We start from the raw sequence: 19,166 nt of genomic DNA, 5'->3' as shown, positions 1-19,166 counted from the left end.
TCTGGGTGACCAGGCTCAGCCACGTTTCCTAGTCCGTAGCCGTACGACTATGATCATAGTACAGCGCTCGTGGACACCCTGGCACCCACCCATATTCTTGGTGAGTCCTGCATATCCTTATTAAACAGTCGCACAACGCCGTTTTGACTACGTTTTTCACTCTGCAGTATTCTAAAAATGCCACGCCCGGGGTGTCGTGCCAATATGTATATCTGCCTCAAAGTGTCCAGTTCAGATCTCTTGTGTTTTTGATCCCCATTGGTGCCTGCCCCGATTTTGTCAAGAACAATGATTATCATCATCCATCGATTCTTCGTGTCGATAAGGGCTTTTGGAACCCGTTTTTTGTAAAAAGGCATTGCCCTTTCTTGCTCTTGTCAGCGATATGGAACCGAACCATACCCATTTACAGCCTGAGAAAGCTCAGGACATCGTCGACTACCACTATGAAAAGTACATCAAACGGTTGGTCAAGACCCGGCAAAATCCTCCGGGAGACATCAATCTTTCTGCCAGCAAATGGACAGAGGGCCACCTCTACCTTCTTCGCGTTATTATTTCCGATGTCAGGTTGGAGGGCAAGGAGATGCTGACATCATTACATGACAAGAAGGCTTTTAAAAAGGCGAATAAACATATAGAGACCAACAACCGGCTTCAGAGCGCATTAAGTGCTCTAAAGGGCTCACAACACCACCTCCCCAACACACATATCATGATACTCCTGGAGGAAAAGGGTATCCCTCAGGCTTTCAGCTTTTACGCGAGTCTTAGGGACCAGCTGGAGCCGATGGTGCATTATTCTCCGGATGACCATGACATTGACGAAGAGGCTGACGTCTCAGAGGTCAACGAGCGAAAAGATGAACGCGTCCCAAACTACATTTATAACCTTCTTCCGCCAGCACCCGCGACCCCCGCAATCGTAATGACAAGGCTAGCAACCAAGCTTGCAAATGAAGAACGAGAGAGGGTTAGGCTGGGCAATCGGGACCGGGAGGAGGCTGAGCAAAAGAAGCAGCAGGACCTTGCTGAGGAAGAAGAGGAGAAGCGGCGCATGGAAAGGGACGACACGGATGGTCTTAACTTCCTCAAAGATATGGATTTCGAGGGCCCCTCGATAAGCTCCATCATTTCCAATGATGAGGAGACTGAGAAGGAAAGGGAAAAAGACGAGCTTGTCACAACGAAAATGGTGGATGTTTTCATCACACTCATCTTTACACTCTTTTACAGGTCCGGGAACGACGCTTCAATAAAGATAAATAAGGGCAAACTCTTGCAGATGAGTCCAGGTTCTCGCCAATCCTATCGACACTTTTCTCTTGCCCAAAGGTTTTACAAGGTGAAAACCCTTTTCGGCAACTTTAATTCAAAGACGGATGGCGGGGTATACGAAGCCCGCTGGGGAGAGGGAAAATGTCGGCGTCCAGACGACCGCGATACTGTTCCCAACATAATTGATATGGAGGCCAAAGCAGCAGGCGCCTCAGAGCCGCTCCCACAACATGTTGCCGAGCTTATCGCTCATATCTACACGAGATTAAAGCTCATCTACAACTCTAGTGGCAAATTCACGTCGTACGACAAGTTAAGCATGGCCCAGAGAACCGCATATCTCTTCTGCTTCCACCAGACAAATTTTCGAGTTGTCTGGGCCGAATTTACGCCAGAGTACCTTGCCTTTCTTTTTGGTCCACCTGTGCAAGCATTCATGGTGGAAGAATCGAAACTCAGTCGAAAACAGCCAGTAATAAAGAAAAAACCTCAAACGGAGAACTCGCCGATTCTGAAGGTCTTCGCCTCTGAAGAAATGCACATGATCTTTGCTGGCACACGCAGAAAGGCAGCGCTTGCAATTCTTGCCCTGGGAATATACAATCAGAACTATGGCGAGATAGCGAGGTCCTGATCGTGGAATAGTTTCGAGTAGTCATGGTCAACTTCGTACAAAATCAACTGGTACAGAGGTAGTAATGAGATGTCATGCAATACAACGATCAGTCAGAGTTGCTTTGTTCAGGTCCCTCATCTTCAAATTCGTAGTAATCCTCGTCACGGTCAAAAAATCCGCCCCCGATCTTGACAGCCGAAGCTGCAGTTAGAACGATCTCATCCGTCAAGGTCACCAGCGTCTTTAGAAATTCACTTTCGGTCCAGTCTTCATTACTCCCGAGCGATGCGGTCGACTTGAAGATCTCCACTTTCCGCAATTTAAACTCGTTGTTTTCTAGTGCATTTATGGTTTCTTCTGGGACTCTTGCAGTAATGAAGATCATCTCGTCACAAGCAGAGCTGGGGTAGAAAACCCTAGTCTGATAATCGGCGTCAGTCAGAGGTACAGAAGATTTGGGTACGATTGACGCACCGTATAAATCCCTTTCTCAGGCTGAACACCTCCTAATTTCTGATCCTGCGCAAGCGCGAGAAGAACGGCGAAGTCATAGGGTTCGAGAGCATCATCATTTTGAGCAGCGGCTACTCGACGAAATAATTCAACGGCAGTATCTCCCTTTTGAGCTCGGAACAGTCCCCGAAGTTGGCTGCGGTATGGAGCATCCATGTATGCCATATACGCGGCTCGCCGACAAATAATAACCCGAAAGGTTTTCAAATAGTGGCAAAAATCTCCAACTTGGAGCGGGAGTTCGACGTTGCCTGTAGTCAAGCAAACCTCCCTGTCTCCACGGCACCATTCCACGAGGACAATAATGAAGTTTCTCAGATGGTAGAAGGGCAGCATGCCAAGAGTTGGAGTAAGGGCATGGTTGGCTTCAATGGAATAGTCGATCCCGGAGATACTGACGGTGTTGGGGAAATCTGATATGGGTGTTTTCTTGATAGGAAGGACGGGTAGAACGCCGGGGATGCTCATGAGGGGAATGATTTGTTGTGGCCACTTCACTGGATGGATTTTCATTGCTCGAATAGTATGGATTGGATATTTGACGTAGTTGTCACGATCATGACCGTCTGAAAGGGGCATCGAGGAAACCTAGCGTACGGCGGTTCAGTCTCAGATGTGTTTGTTTGATGTTTGTGATCAGAGGTGAGGGAAAGATGACATTCAACATTGAAAGCGTTGTCCAACCATTGTCAAACACGTGCAAGCTCTTTGTAAGATCACGTGAAGCTCCGTGAACCCCCCTCCTCCTCTTCTTTGCCTCTTCTACAGATGTGTTACGGTTTTATCAAAGTTTCATGAAGGGGGCTCGAGAATTCAAAATTTACATGATACTCCCTTAGGTTTCATAGAATTGTTTTGTTTATTCCAGTAATATCAGAAATATATTAGGAACCGCTTTCTAGAGACGTTTGCATTTCTAAAACATTGCGGAAAGTCATCCATTGAAACCGACTAAGTAGTACAATAATATATATAATATATATCGTGATCATTGTCGTGGACCAGAGAACCACATAGTATCTTTTCTACATCTACCAGACGAAGTCTCTCGATATCTATCAAGAACTTATGAGCTTATGCAAAGCCAAGCGTGATCAACAACGCACCTCAACATTCCTTAGAGATGGTTGCTTTCCAACGGGCGAGTTGTGACTCCGCTGCGTAGGACGATAGCAAAGACGCGGGAGAAGAGATTGAACAAGTTGTATTCATACCGGAATTCGTACCCAATGAGCTCCTGAAAGAGGTTGGCCGACCCCACTGATTTACCACCACCAAGCCACAATTAACCTCAAAGAGGAGAACACTCCCGCTCCAACCACTCCAAAGAGCTCGTATCACCCTTCAACAAAGGTGATGCCTTCTCCCACGTCTCCGCATGATAGTCGTCAAGCCATTTCTTCTCATGCTCATTCAACAAGCTTGTATCGACCAGGTTCTTGTGGATTGGACACCTAGAAGAATCAACCATCAGCCTTTCTCTGAAACTCAATCGTAAAAGACGAAAAACTGACTTGGTAACATTCCCAAAGCCGAGATATCCTTGTCTCCAAACATATTTGGAGTCTTCACCTCACGCACGAGAACGATAATCTCGATCGGGATATCGAATTTTCCGTCAGCGTAGTACCCTGACTCGTTCGAGACAGTCATCCCGACTTTCAGATGTGTGCTGTTGAGGAATATGAGTTGGCAAACTCTAGGAAAGCCACAGACCTACTCGCACACTAATCCCGCGAGGCCCTTCATAAACATTCAGGAAGTGGCTAACGCCATGTCTGTGGCATGCCTCATACAAGATGAGCATTTTATTGCAGCTTTTTCAACGAATTTCGTCACTGGTAATCTAGAAGGGAGTGTTTGATTGTAGTTCAAAACTAGGAACTTTGCGGGAGAGACATACCAAGACCATCCTGCCACAATGCTCGACGAGCGAAAGAGTCTCTGAAGCGTACCATCGAATCGGCTGCCTGAGTAAGTATGTGGGGTCCACCAAACGGCCTCACATCACGTGGACAGTGGTTGGGAAGATCGCCGTGTTAATGGCAATGTGACCCGAGTGAAAGCTCGTTTCTCTTCATACGCAAAGAACACTGTATGTACGGGATATAATTAGCTATGCAGAGCAGGCTAACGGATGCTATACATACCGGAATTGTAGTCCATATCAGAATCATGAAGATTAGATAGCGAGGCCACCTCATCAAGCATCGTTACCACAATAGCTTGGGCTTTCTTCTGCTTATTCTTGGTGCAATTTCGCAATCTTGTCAAGGTGAGACTGGCCAGAATACTTTACGTTGAGATGGAACACAGGGTTCTTCAGGCACGAAGGCCGGTCTTCCCCCCAGACAACGTCCACGAGGTTCTCTTTTAGCGAGACAGGTTTTGAATGTTTGGACGCTAGTTGTTTGGTTAGAGCTTCGGCGTCCGCTGTTCAAGGGTCTCAATTAGAATGGGAATACGGTGTGACTTGAGCAAGACGACATACACGCTGCTAGGAGAGTTGCATCGATGTCGATCTGGGTGTGGGGCTTTCCAAGTTCTTCAAGGGTGTTAAATCATCTTATCTAGCGAGACCATCCACGGCACACCTTGTAGAGAAAATCTTGCCGTGTAGGAACGTCTAAAGAATGGCTTGGAGAATGAAATGATTGAGAGGTGTGGGTGGGACATACCTGGAAGATCTTGCTTCATCAACTCCCAATTTCTACACATTGATCAGGCCTTGTCGACATTATGGGAACGAAGTTTCAATCTCACTTGTCTAGCTGTTCTCAGCCTGAAGAAAGTAACACCCATCAGTGAAGAGGTAGACCTTCTCCGTAGTAATGACGGCGCATCCTACAAGTCAAGAAACCATAAGTCAGACTTGCATGGCATAAATCGTCTAAAAAACTCACCTGCCAAACCATCGAACCACGAGATGAAAGCTCTCCGCTTATCACAATTCGCCAGGTACTCGCTCGAATCTGTCAAAGGCTTGACTTGATTCCGAATCCGAAGTTTTCAAAAGCAATCGCAATGCGTACGTTGATCCTTGCTTGAAACCACAAAGGCTTGCGCTGAGTGCTGCTTCATCAGTTCGCGAAGCTTAGGGCTCGGTAATGTTGACGGTGTGGACTCCATCTGCTCCCATTGTTGTGCAGATTGTCGTTACTGTGCGTAGAGATGGTGGTGGAGGTCGACGAAGCCGGAGCCAGATTGCCCTCCACATGACGGTCAACCCGGTCACGCCTAAAATGGAACACGCCGGAATTGCACAATGGAAGACTTTCTGTCCCGAATATGTCCCAAATTTACCTCGACCGTTGCGCAAACACTCCGGGGGACCAGGCTGAGCGCTGAGCGCTGAGGCCTGAGCTCAGCCGTGTTTCCTAATCCGTAGCCGCACCGCTATAGTGCAGCACTCTTGGTGAGCCCTGCATATCCTGATCAATTTTAACTACGTTTTCCACTCTGCAGTATTCAACAAATGCCACGCCCGGGGGTAGAGCCATTGCCCACTCTTGTTCTCTCTATTTTCTCAGCGATATGTTGGACCATTTCTATGCTCCTGGTGGCGACTACGATTATGAAAGATACCTTCAGCGGTTGGCCTGGACCCACCCAAATCCTCCTCGAGACATCTATCTTTCTGACAGCAAATGGACATTGGGCCACTTCTACCTTCCTCGCGTTATTATCCCCGATGTCAAGTTGGAGGACAACTGCATAAGACAGGTCCGCTTTTCAAAAGGCGAATTCGAGTCGAGCAGTATACTAAGTAACTAAACGCGGCCCAAAAATCTGCAACTCTTTTTTGCTTCCATCAGACAAACTTTAGAGTTATGTGGGCCACATTTACGCCGGAGTACCTCGCCTTTCTCTTTGGTCCACCTGCGCAAGCATTTATGGCGAGAGATTCGACATGTATCCGAAAACAGTCAATGAGTTTGAACGAGAAAGAACCGGTTCTAAGGCTCCGTGTTCCCGAAGAAATGCCCATAACCTTTGTTGGCTCGCGCAGAAAGGCAGCACTTGCCATCATTGCACTGGGACTATTTAGCCAGAACTACGGCGAGATAGCAAGTTGTCAATTGTGGTAAGTACAGTTTGTTACAGCTACACGTAGAAATCGATTGAAAAGTAAAAGAGGACACGTCAAGCAATACAAACGTTGGTTTTGTTCATTCAAAGTTGCTTTCCTCAGGTTCCCCCGTCATCACCGAAGAATCCGCCCCTGGGCTTGACAGTCGAGGCCGCGGTTAAAATGATCTCCTCCATCAAGGTCACTAGCGCCTTCAGAAATTCACTTTTAGTCCAGGCTTCATTCCTCCCGAGCGATGCAGTCGACTTGAAGATCTCTACCTTCCGCAATCCAAACTCGTCGTTTTCTAGCGCAGATATAGTTTCTTCTGGGACCCTTGCAGTAATGAAGATCATTTCCTCACAAGTAGAGCTGGGGTAGAAAATTCTCGTCTGACAATTGGTGTTAGTCAGAGGTACCGAAGCTTTTGTGTACGATTGACGCACCGTATATATCCCTTCCTCAGGCTGGATATGTCCAAATTTCTGATCCTGCGCAAGCGCAAGAAGAACGGCGAGGTCGTACGGGTCCAGCGCATCATCATTTTGATCAGCAGCTACTCGACGAAACAATTCAGCAGCATATCTCCCTTTTGAGCTCGGAATAGTCCCTGAAGTTGGCTGCGGTATGGAGCATCCATGTATGCCATATACGCGGCTCGCCGACAAATAATAACCCAAAAGGTTTTCAAATAAGTAGTGGCAAAACTCCAACTTGGAGCGGGAGTTCGACATTGCCTGTAGTCAAGCAAACCTCCCTGTCTCCACGGCACCATTCCACGAGGACAACAATGAAGTTTCTCAGATGGTAGAAGGGCAGCATGTTAGCATGATTGCCTTTGATAGAATAATCGATCCCCGAGATGCTGACGGTGTCGGGGAAACCTGATATAGGTGTTGGGGTAATAGGAAGGACGGGTAGAACGTCGGGGATGCCCATGAGAGGGATGATTTGTCGTGGCGTGCACTTCACTGGATGTCTTTTCATTCCTCGAATAGTATTTACTGGATATTTGACGTAGTCGTCGCGGTCATAGCTGTCTGAAAGAGGCATCAAGACCTCGCCGGTCCTGTCTTGATTCTGTTTGCGCAATGCGATCAGAGAAAGCGATGAAAGCAATTTCATTCCATGCGTTGGACAATTGCCAAACAAATGCAACTTTTTGTCATGTTGAAAAAAAAGAGCACAAACGTCGAAAAGTGGTTCAATCCAGGATCGAACTGGAGACCTTCTGTGCACAAATTTTAGTAATCAAAGAAAATGTGAGACAGAAATCATAACCACTAGACCATTGAACCGATGACCTTTACTGAACTAGAGACCCACCAACCTGTTTAAACTGACAAGACCTCTTAACCCACAAGATCATCTTCATAACGACCTGGATACTTGCCCTTCAGGAGCGGTATTGGATCGTCGTCGTTCATCGGAATTATACTGTCCATGGCAGCGAAAACTTGTGTCCTTAAATGTATTGCCGTGGCGCCTCCAAATACTATAGCGAAAAGTTCTGTAGTATACTGTGCGAATTTGAGAAGAAATGCAGCGGAAAGAAGCGTCAAAACTTGCGAGAACGAGGCCCCTTGCCATTTCTTTCATGATTCACATCCCTTGAAGACTTCGTTAGATTGGTGTTCCTGCGATAACGAGGCCCCTTCCCATCCCTTTCATGATTCATATCCTTTAACGGTTTCGTTTGATTGGTGTTCCGCTGTAGCGCAGTGCAAGTTGATAAGAAATTCGATGGTATATTGGTAGAACTTGCCATTTCCAAAGTAATACCCTCCATGTCTTCGTAGATATCTGGGATGGGATTGGTCGCGTTACTCCCATTGGGAGCGACTCCATCGTCAGAACTCGCATGAGAGGCGTAGCTCAGAGGGCGATTTATGACACTGGACGAGGTACTTTCACGACTCGGCTGATACTCCGAGCTAGACGAACTGGCTCTCGAGAAGACGTTGAATCTGCGAAGGGACATGAGGGTTGCCTACAGTGAATCTCGGCGCCTGTTTGGTTCTTGGAGGCAGGTGGAGGGTAGGCGCCAGACGCTCAAGCGTTCACACCTGGGCGCCTAGTAGGTGCTTATACCAGAACACCACCAGGCCGTATAGGCTGCATAATCTCCAGCAAGCTGACGCAAATTCGTGTTCTTCTGTAGCTCTGGCAAGTTGGAAGGCTCAGCCTTTGATCCTCCCACAACAACCCGAGTTAGGCTTGAAGGTCATTTAGCAATGGCGGATTATATTCTGCGGTATTTTGACCAGTCTTTGGGTGTCATTGAGACGTGGGCCAACTCGCCAGTGAGATTCGATAGTGACGGTGTGCGCAATAACAAAACCAATTGCAAGTCACCAAACAAAATTTGCCTTCTTCCGACAACCACCACAATCAAAATACAATTTCTTGACTCTTCTAACCATTTCTTGGCTATTCTATGGACAACAACGGCTTTGATTATAATGCGCTCAGAGGTATCAATCCAAAGTTCTCAATGTCGCAGACGTCGGACGCGTCGACGACGAAAGTCAAGCCGAAGACGTTCTCAATGACGCAGGGTAGGCCACCTATACAAAAACCAAAAATCAGCTCGACACACAACGCAAGTTCCTTCAAGTTTGCCCTATTCAAGAGACCTGAAGCCTTGGCCATTCCTGACGCGTCCCGACGATCCGTGTTTTCTTTTCAAGCGCAACAACGAACGCAGGCTGAGGGTTCATCTCAGAATCGCCTATCGGCACCACTATTTCTTTCAGATGTCCAAGAAGCATTGGAGGCACCGGTCAATATCCTGCAGGATCGCGACGTCGGACAAGGGGAGGCACAAGGTGAGCATTACCACCATTGCTTTCGCGAATATCGGCCTGATGACGACTACAGAGGGAAGAAGAGACGCGTCATCACCGTTGCCGGCCTCACCCAAATATGAAGGCCGCGCATACATACATCCAGCATCGCATAAATCGCCGCCAAATCCTCCCTCATCGACCACTTCACACAGAGGAACAGAATTCTCGCCAGAATATAGCCGGGAACCCGACAGAACTGCATCTCTGACCTCGATTCCAGGCGAGTCGAGTAAGTTATTCACAATCTACTCGCAAGGTTGTTTGACACATCGTAATAGACCACAAACCGAGTCGTCGACAATCCCCGGCCCTATCTGGAGCGCATACATCTTCTTCGCCTCCCCCTTCACGCCCCAGCTCGCGGTCTCAAGCAGTTTTTCCGCGATCAAAAAATGAATTAGGTTTCAATTCGATTCCAGATACGTCTCTCAAACCACAACAAACTCCTCCCATTGCGAAAAGGGATGTAAAGCGAGCGTTTAGCGATCTCCTTGAGCATGTTCGTTCCTTCGTGGTTCTTCTTGCTTCTGTTCTTTTAAACTTTCTTCTTCACAGAACCACCGATATGAAGCTTTTTTTGCGGAGTCGGTTGCGCTGCAAACACAAAATGAGTATTTATCTCGGATGCGCAGTGCGACCACGAAGGATCTCAAGTCTGTGCGTGAAGAACTTTCCGCTACAGCAGCGCAATTGGCATCTGCTAGGTCGGAGCTCGCCGGCGCTCTCCCACTGTTGAAATCAACGGAAAATGAATTAAGCACCGCCAAGTCTGACCTCGCCTTAACACGCTCGAATCTTGCGGACGCCGTCGCCGAAATATCGTCCCTAAAAACTTCTTTGGAGCAAATGGCGCATTCTACTGAACAGGAAAAGTTGGTGAAGGAAGTGGCTGAAAAGAGGCTCTTCACGGCGAAGCAAGGTCTGACAACTCTCCGAGAAAAGTAAGTTATCTGTCGATCCCTGTTGTTTCTTACTTATGCTAGCTTCAATAGCTACGAGTCACTTCATTCCTCCTTTGTCGCTCTTAGAAAGTCTCACGAGGCATCGGCAGCTTCGCTTTCACAAGCTGTCGCCGAGGCGACTGAGATTAAGCGGTCTGCAGCGGATGCCTTGACCAGTAAGGCTGTTTCAACTGGGTTTACGCAATTTTGACGACGTCTCCGCCACTACTAGGTGTCAAACCTCTCCTTGAAGCGGGCGGTGGCCTTTCTCGCGCATCTGAAATGAGAGACACTATTCAAGAACTCCAGGGAGAGTTGGGGTCATGTAAGCTCGTTCCTGTTCTTCACCCAATCGATCGTTGACCCTCTACAGCCCAGCGTGTGACCGATCTCCTTCGAGACAAGCTCCACCACCTATCTTCCCAGCTCGCGGATGCGCAAGCACGGATCAAAGATTTCGAAGATACGGAGCGCGGGACGCTGAGTGTTCTTCGCGATCGCTTGGACGATAAGCGGAGCTTGGAAGTTTTGTGCAGTGTCGGTGAGCATTTCTGTCAACTGCCCTCGTTTGTATGGACACTTACGTTTTTTTTCTCTCAAGGGACCAAGGTAGAAGACCTGACAGACCGTCTGGCGAAGCACGAACGGGAAAGTATCGATAACCTCGCCGAAGCAGCTGGTGTAGAAGCAAAGCTCATCGCCGTCACTCATGAGTAGGTTCTAACTTTGTGTTGGAATCTTACCGGACGCTTGAACTATCCTTTTAGACTGCAGAATCTGAAAACTTCCTCATCAGCAAATCTCCTTGAGCTGCAGGAGCTGAGGGTCATCAAGGAGGAGTGAGTGTACTCACCTACCTTTTGGATTCACGTCCGCTTACGGGCTTTTGAACAGGGGTCTTTCGAAGTTGCTCGGGTCTCAAGAAGTCATCAACGCCAAGGACAAGGAAATTATCGGTTTGAAGGCAGAGGTCAAGGCTTTCGGCGAATCGAAGGCTGAGTTGAGAGCATTGTTAGTTTCCTCTTTTTTCCGTGTGTGGTGGACTTACGCAACACACACTACCAGGGTTGCGGAAGCTAAGAAAGCGGTCGCGGAGAAAGACCGCGAGCTCAGAGCTAGGGATTCGTAAGTGATGGCGAGATACCCTCTCGTGTGCCTTTGACGATAATCTGTGCAGAAATATCTTGTTTGAGCAAAAAGTCGAGGACCTGAATTCGCAGGTCGTTTCTGCAGAGGCATCGTTGAAAGTGTACGTCACCCATTTAGTCTCTTCTTGCCTTTGTAACGCCGTTTTTGTAGAACAAGAGAGTGGCTCGCACTGGCTCAATCCGAGGCTCGTGAGCGTAAAGAGGAAAGCGACATTCTGAAGACAAAGGTCGAGAGCCTTGAAGTCGCTCGGACCGAATGGTACCTCCACCTTTTGATCGTGTTTTATCCTCACCATTGATGAATACCGTTACTCTAGGGAGGGTCTGAATTCCAAGTTACAAGCACAGATTCAAGAGCTTAGCACAAAAGAAGCTCTGGCTGTACGGACAACCCAACTTGTTCAAGCTGAGATCAAGCGGGTCACAGCGGAAGCCAAGAAGGCCGGTGAGGAAGCGAGTAAAACTATCGAATCGTATGTCGCTCTTCTTTGACGTTGGCAATGGTTGAAACTGATCTTTTCCGTATCTTCAGGCTTCGTCAAGCGAATCGTCGGTTGGAGGTTGGTAATAACTTGTGCCCGTGCAGATTCATCACTGACCTTGGTATCTCCAGAGTCGATTGGACGAACAAAATACGGCTCTAGTTTCGGCAAATGACATGAACAACGCACTCCAGGTAATGTAATGCATTCGCGACATGTGTAATCTACCGACGTTATCATGAACGACGCAGACTAGATTGGATGAGCAGATGGCTGCCTTGACGCTAGCCAAGGACCAAATCACCGCGAATGAGGTGAAGTCTGCCATTTGTCATGATACTTCGGTGATTATTGATATACTTCGACCTCAGGCGGGCGTACAAGAGATCGTTCACAACCTCAGGACAGAACTCGCCGTTGCCCATGAGCAGAAACTCGCGCTTGAGCGTGAGACCGCCAACCTCAAAGTTTCCTTCAATCATCTTACTCGGGAATCCGCCGCCTCACTGGCAGCTGCTCAAGTGGACTTTGAGAAAAAGATGAACAAGCAGGAGAAAGCTAACGAGCGACTTGTTTCGGCGCAAGAAAAACGTGCCGTTGCCGCTGAGAAGGCGGCCACTATGGCGGAGAATGATGCTGAAGAAGCAAGAACGGCGAGGGAGGAGCTTGCTGGTAGGCTTGCTTTGGCGGAGATGTCCGTGATTGCGATTGCTGAGGATGGCGAGGCTGCGGCGACGAGGGAGTCTGGGCAGATGAAGATCATGAAAGCTCGAGCTGAGGAGCTGGAGGCAAGAATGGGCGAAATGACGAAGAATGCCGAAACGCTTTTGACTCGGTACCATGATGCGAACTTGGTAAGGTCATTTTCTTGTGAGCTCATCCAGACTTGACTTCGACTTTTGTAGACCGACCCAGAGAAGGACCTGGTGAACCATGTCATCCTTCAAACCCAAACGAGTTACGAACAGGACGTCGTTGCTAAGGATAACGAGCTTCGAAGAGTTAGGTTATCGTATGTGGTTGAAACCTACTGACCTCGATCTCCCAGCGTGAACACCTCGCAACCGGCCTCCATAGTCGAATCCACTCTTTGGAGGCGGCACTGGCGCAGATGCTCAAAGAGAAGGCAAAGAGTGCTGGGCCAGACGCGAAGACTTTGGTAAATTTCCGGATGTGGCTTCCCTCGAGCCCGATCGACGAGTCGTTGCAAACTTTGGTAATGTGTTCATGAATACGCTCCTCTGATTTTATCTTTATTGGCTCTTTTCATGATAGGCCGATAATGCAATGGAGCAAACGATCGAACCTGTTCCCGACGCAGCGCAGCGCTCTTCACCAGATCCAGCCCACCTCTCTTTGCCGGCTCCAAGTCCCAAACAACAGGAAGAAATGATCAAACCGCCATCACCCATCTCGAAACCTCAGCCCAGGGCGACTAAGCAAAAGAAGAAGAGCTTCAAGACCCTTGAGGACGCCGATTCGGACTATGAGTATGACAACAGGGACAACGATTTAAGCGACTTGTCCGATCTGGAGCCTTTGTCGCCAGCAGGGAGGTGCATGAGAAAGCGTGGTCGTTCTGTATCACCGCCAGCTACTGTGACCGTCGAGGAGCCTGTGAGGACAAAACGAAGATTGGTATACACGTTTCTATGCTCCGATATTCCTCCGCTGTTTTTCACCCCTTGTTTGAAATGTAGAGGGCCACAGGAGTTCAGAATCCGGCTGTCGTTACGGCGCTTGTCATGCCGTTCCCGCAGGAAGAAGTTTCGGTTTCGACTTCCCCAGCTGTTCAGAAGAAGGCCTCCGATGGGCCTGTCAAGACTCGCCAGAAGAAGCGCAAGTAGCTGGTTGGTTCTCGTTATCAATGCCCTGTTGGTCGGTCTTTTTGCGGTACTTGGGACTCTGTTTTCTTAATCCGACTCACTTTTTCGTCTTTGGCCTGGGATTTCTCTTGGATTCGCCCTTTGGCAATTGCAACTGTCAACTCTTTGGCTAATCATGGACGTTTTGTCGCCGTGACGATTGTCCATAACTCTTACTGTGTTGCTCGAGTCATAGTCGGCGGCCGAATTTTGGGTCGGACTCATGCACGAACCAGCTAAAGAGAGCAATGTATTTGAATAGATGTGAACCAAATGAGAAAACAAAAAATTTGTGAAGCGATGGGTGCCAGTGGCTTGCCGTAACAGGCTTGGATACTCGGCGCGAAGTACTAGAACCCGCTTCAAAGGCCAATACAGTTTCACTTCCCGTTTCTCAAAACATGGGACTGTAGTTGCAAGCTAATTTACAAACCCGAGGAACCTCGAGACACCCAGAGTCTCTCCTCGTTGTAAAAGTAAAAATTGAGGTTGCATAACGGAAGCAAATTCACGATGGTAGCAACGTTGTATAAACGATCGACTCGGGTCAGGTTCAGATGGGGACAAGTTGTAATATTGGCTCCTTGCAACCTCTGCAACTGTGGGCGACTCCCAATCAGTTTAAATAACGGATTACGAAAAACCATGGGTCAATCCAATGCATCAAAGGCTCTAGGGACCCATCGGCCTCTTCGACCAAAAAAGAAAAAGGAAAAAAAAAACGGGGTCGTGGTCGGGGTGGTTAACTTTACTTCCCTACATGACGAATAAATTTGGCTGATTGTGAAATTTATGCACATGCACCAGTGAGTACGCGTACATAATTACGACAAGTGAGTTATCTCTGCGAGAAATTGTTCGTTGACGTGTTTGAGTGTGAGTAAACCGACTAGGGTCCTGCCGCGAGAGCACTGGGGTGCTTTGAATAGAACATTGCACTGCGACGTCATTCCTATCAACTCGGAGTCAGTTATTATTATCAAGGTACATACTCAATAGTGTGATTGAACCAAGGTTGAACAGCCTCAGGTTGTGGACACCCCGGTTTTTGGAACTTGCCAGTCAGTGGCCTGGGGTGAGTGGGATATCCTTACTTGTTGAGGTTGGCGGTGGCCCTTGTGTACTTTCTCTATCTGTTCCAATGGTGGTGATGAACGACGAGCCGATTCAAAATTCAAAATTCATGATGAACTGCGAGTTGGGGATGCTGATTTTCCTACAACTCTCAACTCGATGACGTTTGATGAATTCTTCGATGACAGCCTGCCTCTGGAGGGTCCCAACTCGACGAGAATGTAGAAAGCGACCAGGCCATGGATCTAGCCTCGCAACAGCTTGACCGACATCCTGCCCACATAACCTCTGGGTGAAAGCCCCATATGTCGGAGTGAAGGAAGCGTTGTCTTGGTAGGGAACGGCGAAGCGAAAGCCCCATTGAGGGGTGTAAGGACCTGGTCTTCAGCTATTCCCCTGATCACAGTCCGCCTCTGAATAGCTCTGCTGTGATGGCCGTGCGGAATGGGAGGCCATGAGTCTACACCCACGACTCAACCTGCTCGTAACCTCTGAGTAGAAGAGTCGCTTCAGGAAATGCATCCCCAGGCATGGAGGGTAAAAACCGGCTATATCTAGATCTTGCTTGGACACCAACTGGTTCACGGGCGTGGTAGACGCATACACGAACCATACTCCTGATAGTTGAGTGGAAAGGACATAGCCCGCCTTGACAAATCCAATCTTCGGCAATCTCTTCGACGAGGCTGTCTTGGTGACGTGCTAGGACGGAATCGAGCCATAGTCTATGGTCCCTTGTCATACAACCAGCCCCAGCACCCTCCAGTAGCGTTGAAAACTGCGCATCAACGCTGGATCCGAACCTTTATAAACTCCCTGGACGACGATCTGCCTCGGCTGCCACTGGTCAAGAGTTCCAGATAAGTGGGGAAGGGTGTAGCACCGGGTTTCTAGGAGAGAGACTCGCGTACACTGCCCTGACGGGATGCAAACAGAACCTGCTTCGGTATCGATAAGACCAAACATGGCAAGGGTCGGGTCCTATCCTTGGTAACTGCCTGAACGACAACTTGCCACGGCACACTCTGATTCATGGGGGTTTTCTTGGCCTACACCATGCTCCAAAAAATAAAGGAATCGCATGTGTGATAGGGGACCAGAGATGAAAAGGAGGAGCGCGAGGAGGAGAAGCGGGGTGATCGGGGTGCAGTGATGAAGCTATAGCATATACTGCATTGAGAGGAGAGCGTATAGTGGCCACGTCTTGGTATCGGTAAGACAATACCAAACCAAGGAACGGGGCGTTCCGCAAACGCCAATCGAATCATGGGCAGGATGAACGCATAGGGCACAGGTCTGATCTTTGGTAACTCTCCTAACAACAACCTGGCTCGATAGCCTCTTAATCAAGGGGGCTAAAGAGCTGAGTTTGGGGGTAAAGAGAAAGGAGAGCCCCGGCTTGTTCGGTGGACAATTTGCTCCTAGGACCTCCGGAAAAGATAGTAGGGGATCTAGACATGCAGAGTGTGGCTTTGAGCCGATGAAACTCGTTTCAGAGTGACGTTATGGGAAGGGAAGAGATTTGGGACTGGTGGTTGTCGTTTGATAGTTCACGAGTGGCTTGTCGCGTCATACGAGGAAGGGTAAAGATGGCCCAATCCCTCCCCAACATCGCGAAGGCTTGACCAACGGGTGTAGACTCGTGTAAGATGGTCTTGAAAAACCGGACAGGGGCCCATCAGGCGAACGAGCGCTCAACGCTGATTAACGGTCAACACTTGATCCACATCCAAAAATATGACCAAAAAAGAAAGACAAAAACGAGCGAAACAACGAAGAAAAACGAAAAGACCAACTCACTTTTCAGCCGATGTCAACGGCGGCCTCTCTTTCTCCTTCTCCTTCTCCAAGGGCAAATTCATGAATCACCCCATGTCTCCCCTTCAAAACCGGGCTTCCCCTCCCCACCGAACTGCTCCTCGATAAGCCAGCTCCAGCATGTAAAGATTGCTGCGTACCGCGCGCACTTATAGGTGAGCGTGCCTCGTTATTATTGATTGAGCTTGAAGTGTAGTCAATAACATATAGAGCATTGTATCTGGGAGGCTCTTCTTATGCTTGCAGATGTGCCTGGTGAGGGTGAGGAAGCGGATGCGGATGATGATGAGGTGATTGTTCCATCTAGGAGAGGGAGTGGTCGTGGACTGGGTGAGGCGGGTAGAATGCCTAGAGAGTGTCGTTTAGATTTGGTGGTTGATGAGTAGGAGGTCGATGGCGCCGTTGTGCAGAAAGTCCCCGCTTCTGGGCCATACGTTCGTGAACCAACTTGGGCGAACGCGAACGTGGACTGGGCACCTTAAAACGAAACCCTAACTCTCGTCTGTTGTCCAACGAGCTTGCCCATCGTAAATGTTTAGATCTCCCTTTCCATAAAGAATTCCCTTCAGCGCAGCCCGGAGCTCTCCAGTTCCAACCCCAACCCTCTCATCCAGCTGATGAACCAGCTCATCAGTCGAACACTGGTTGGCTGAGCTCGCACAAAACATTGCCCTTTGGAACAGCCTTTCGATAATTGATAATTGGCACGAGGGTGACACGTAAGGAATGAAGGAGGGAGTCATTGCCACCACCGTTTCATCCTCCACCTCATTCTTGAAAGAACGGGCTTGAAGACTGAGTGGAGTATTGAGCACCGGCTAGGCTCGAATTGCAAACTTATATGTCATATGCCTGTAGAGTCGCGCCCTGAGACCCGATCGGGGCAGCAGATGGTGGAAGTGTGACGGTGGTAGTGGATATACATCAGCTGGGGGAAGTTGTGGGGAACTGGCGTTAGCGACATGGAGAAGAGAATTGTATAGAAGCAGGTTGAAAGTAGACAGGGGGGAGGGAAGCTGAGGGGAGGAGGCGGGGATGGAAGAGGAAGAGGATTGAAAGCGAAGAGGGGTGGAGAGAAGAGGGGGGTTGGAAAGACACCACAACATTCTACCCGCTTTGCGGAGGCAACCCAACTCTGCAACTCGCCTATCAAGTAATAAACAGAAAAAGCTCACCCAATCTCAACATCCCAAACGCTCAAAACCTTACCGCACCCTCCAGTTACGACGATCGAACTAGGCCGGCCACACCAATGAAGGAGTAGCGCATTCAGCTTTGACTTCATCTTGAGCGGCCTTGTCTCTCTGTTGGTTTAGAGATCGACTATGGCGCCACCGACGTGAAGGTGCGCTGTGTAGTTTGGTCTGGTGCGAGTCCCGGTCGTCTTGATGGTGGTGTAAGCTTCCACCACGCCCGTTGCGCGAATCTCCATCAGGTTTGTGGCTCGAGCTCCCGCCACCGCGTTGATCCCTAGTTCCTAATATTTACCCGCCTAGTCCATCGAGGCGTTGACTCGGAAATTCGAAGATGGCGAAAGAGCCGCAGACGTTAGGCGAGATTGAGTTGGTCCTGCCGCTTGATGTCGTTGTTCTCCGATCATCTGCGCCCGTCGATACCTCACTAGCTTTCCCAAGGATGAATAATGCGCCTAACTGTATATGCTGTCAGGAGGAATCACGCACAAAGAATCAAACCAAAGATACATAGGAACATTATTGACGACGCAAATTCTACGAAACGAGAAGTGAGCAAAACGGATCTAAGTGCAGAGAAGAATATCACCTCGACTTCAAAATTTGTTTTAGGCTTTTGGCATCATATTTGCGTGTCCGCGAAAGCAGCTAATAGGTTCATTGAGGAGATGTGTCTGTTGCGGAGGAACTGTTCTGAGGGGAAGGATATCGGTAGTCCATGCGCAAAACGACGATACGGGTCGACGTCGCAGTTCATCTTTCGAGTATGGTAGGTACGCTTCTCTGAACCGGGTTCCGAGCGCCCACAGGACAGGTGACAGAATTTTGAGCTGTGCTGTGTGAATGCTTGTATGCCCCGGCAAAACGCGAATGATGCCTCATGGGCAGTGGCGGCTGTTGCACCCCCTCGTTCTCGCTTCTTTCCTTCGCCCCCATCTGCTACACTTCCAACATGAGCCAATTAAATGTCCTCCAGAACGCTCAGAACGTTGCTATAACTGATAGCAACATAAACGTCGCCGATACTGTTAGTAAAGTTTTCTAAAGCTTCTATTGCAAGCTCATCAATTGGTTTTTTAAACAGATCAATTACTACGCTAGCGTCGGCAACAGAACGATATCCGATGCAGTGATTCCCGTAAAACCAAACTCAAGTATTCGGTTCACAGGACGCACCGACGTTCTCGCAAAATTGAAGGAACATTTTACTGCTGAAAGCAACGATAAACTCCGCCGTCAAAAATTCTTTTTGTTGTATGGCATGGGGGGTATTGGGAAGACTCAGATTTGTTTGAGGTTTATTGAAGATATGTCTGACAA

The 19,166-nt window shown here is 48.7% G+C and overlaps 6 protein-coding genes across 6 annotated transcripts; 3 read left to right on the top strand and 3 right to left on the bottom strand.

The window, feature by feature from the left end:
* Positions 1–49: 49 nt before the first annotated feature.
* LACBIDRAFT_334592 (uncharacterized protein) lies at positions 50–1,912 on the top strand (the record flags this gene model as incomplete). The annotated part of the gene is made up of 3 exons (XM_001889371.1): positions 50–100; positions 129–347; positions 413–1,912. 3 exons carry the CDS (start codon positions 50–52, stop codon positions 1,910–1,912), a joined length of 1,770 nt encoding a protein of 589 aa, XP_001889406.1.
* A 200-nt stretch (positions 1,913–2,112) lies between these two features.
* LACBIDRAFT_295858 (uncharacterized protein) lies at positions 2,113–3,042 on the bottom strand (the record flags this gene model as incomplete). Its single annotated transcript, XM_001889334.1, has 3 exons — positions 2,369–3,042; positions 2,171–2,315; positions 2,113–2,135 (listed from the first exon to the last, which is right to left on the bottom strand). Exons 1-3 carry the CDS (start codon positions 2,984–2,986, stop codon positions 2,113–2,115), a joined length of 786 nt encoding a protein of 261 aa, XP_001889369.1. The 5' UTR covers positions 2,987–3,042.
* Positions 3,043–5,174: 2,132 nt separating this feature from the next.
* Positions 5,175–5,536, bottom strand: LACBIDRAFT_315024 (uncharacterized protein; the record flags this gene model as incomplete). Its single annotated transcript, XM_001889333.1, has 3 exons — positions 5,175–5,251; positions 5,311–5,379; positions 5,440–5,536. The coding sequence occupies 3 exons, from the start codon at positions 5,534–5,536 to the stop codon at positions 5,175–5,177; spliced, it is 243 nt and encodes an 80-aa protein (XP_001889368.1).
* A 405-nt stretch (positions 5,537–5,941) lies between these two features.
* Positions 5,942–6,521, top strand: LACBIDRAFT_334589 (uncharacterized protein; the record flags this gene model as incomplete). The annotated part of the gene is made up of 3 exons (XM_001889370.1): positions 5,942–6,130; positions 6,223–6,491; positions 6,512–6,521. The coding sequence occupies 3 exons, from the start codon at positions 5,942–5,944 to the stop codon at positions 6,519–6,521; spliced, it is 468 nt and encodes a 155-aa protein (XP_001889405.1).
* A 74-nt stretch (positions 6,522–6,595) lies between these two features.
* On the bottom strand, positions 6,596–7,921 carry LACBIDRAFT_334588 (uncharacterized protein; the record flags this gene model as incomplete). Its single annotated transcript, XM_001889332.1, has 4 exons — positions 6,596–6,868; positions 6,923–7,096; positions 7,230–7,556; positions 7,838–7,921. 4 exons carry the CDS (start codon positions 7,919–7,921, stop codon positions 6,596–6,598), a joined length of 858 nt encoding a protein of 285 aa, XP_001889367.1.
* Positions 7,922–8,913: 992 nt separating this feature from the next.
* Positions 8,914–13,813, top strand: LACBIDRAFT_315022 (uncharacterized protein; the record flags this gene model as incomplete). The annotated part of the gene is made up of 21 exons (XM_001889369.1): positions 8,914–9,304; positions 9,357–9,554; positions 9,604–9,824; positions 9,881–10,266; positions 10,318–10,442; positions 10,499–10,591; positions 10,640–10,807; positions 10,868–10,979; positions 11,034–11,105; positions 11,161–11,277; positions 11,332–11,391; positions 11,444–11,515; positions 11,566–11,673; positions 11,732–11,887; positions 11,947–11,974; positions 12,028–12,090; positions 12,148–12,210; positions 12,268–12,750; positions 12,802–12,897; positions 12,945–13,112; positions 13,172–13,813. 21 exons carry the CDS (start codon positions 8,914–8,916, stop codon positions 13,811–13,813), a joined length of 3,822 nt encoding a protein of 1,273 aa, XP_001889404.1.
* Between the last annotated feature and the right edge of the window lie 5,353 nt (positions 13,814–19,166).

The sequence above is a fragment of the Laccaria bicolor genome, genomic scaffold (assembly GCF_000143565.1).
Source record: "Laccaria bicolor S238N-H82 LACBIscaffold_66 genomic scaffold, whole genome shotgun sequence".
NCBI classification, from domain to species: Eukaryota; Fungi; Basidiomycota; class Agaricomycetes; order Agaricales; family Hydnangiaceae; genus Laccaria; species Laccaria bicolor.
This window is presented reverse-complemented; position numbering and strand designations above follow the sequence as displayed.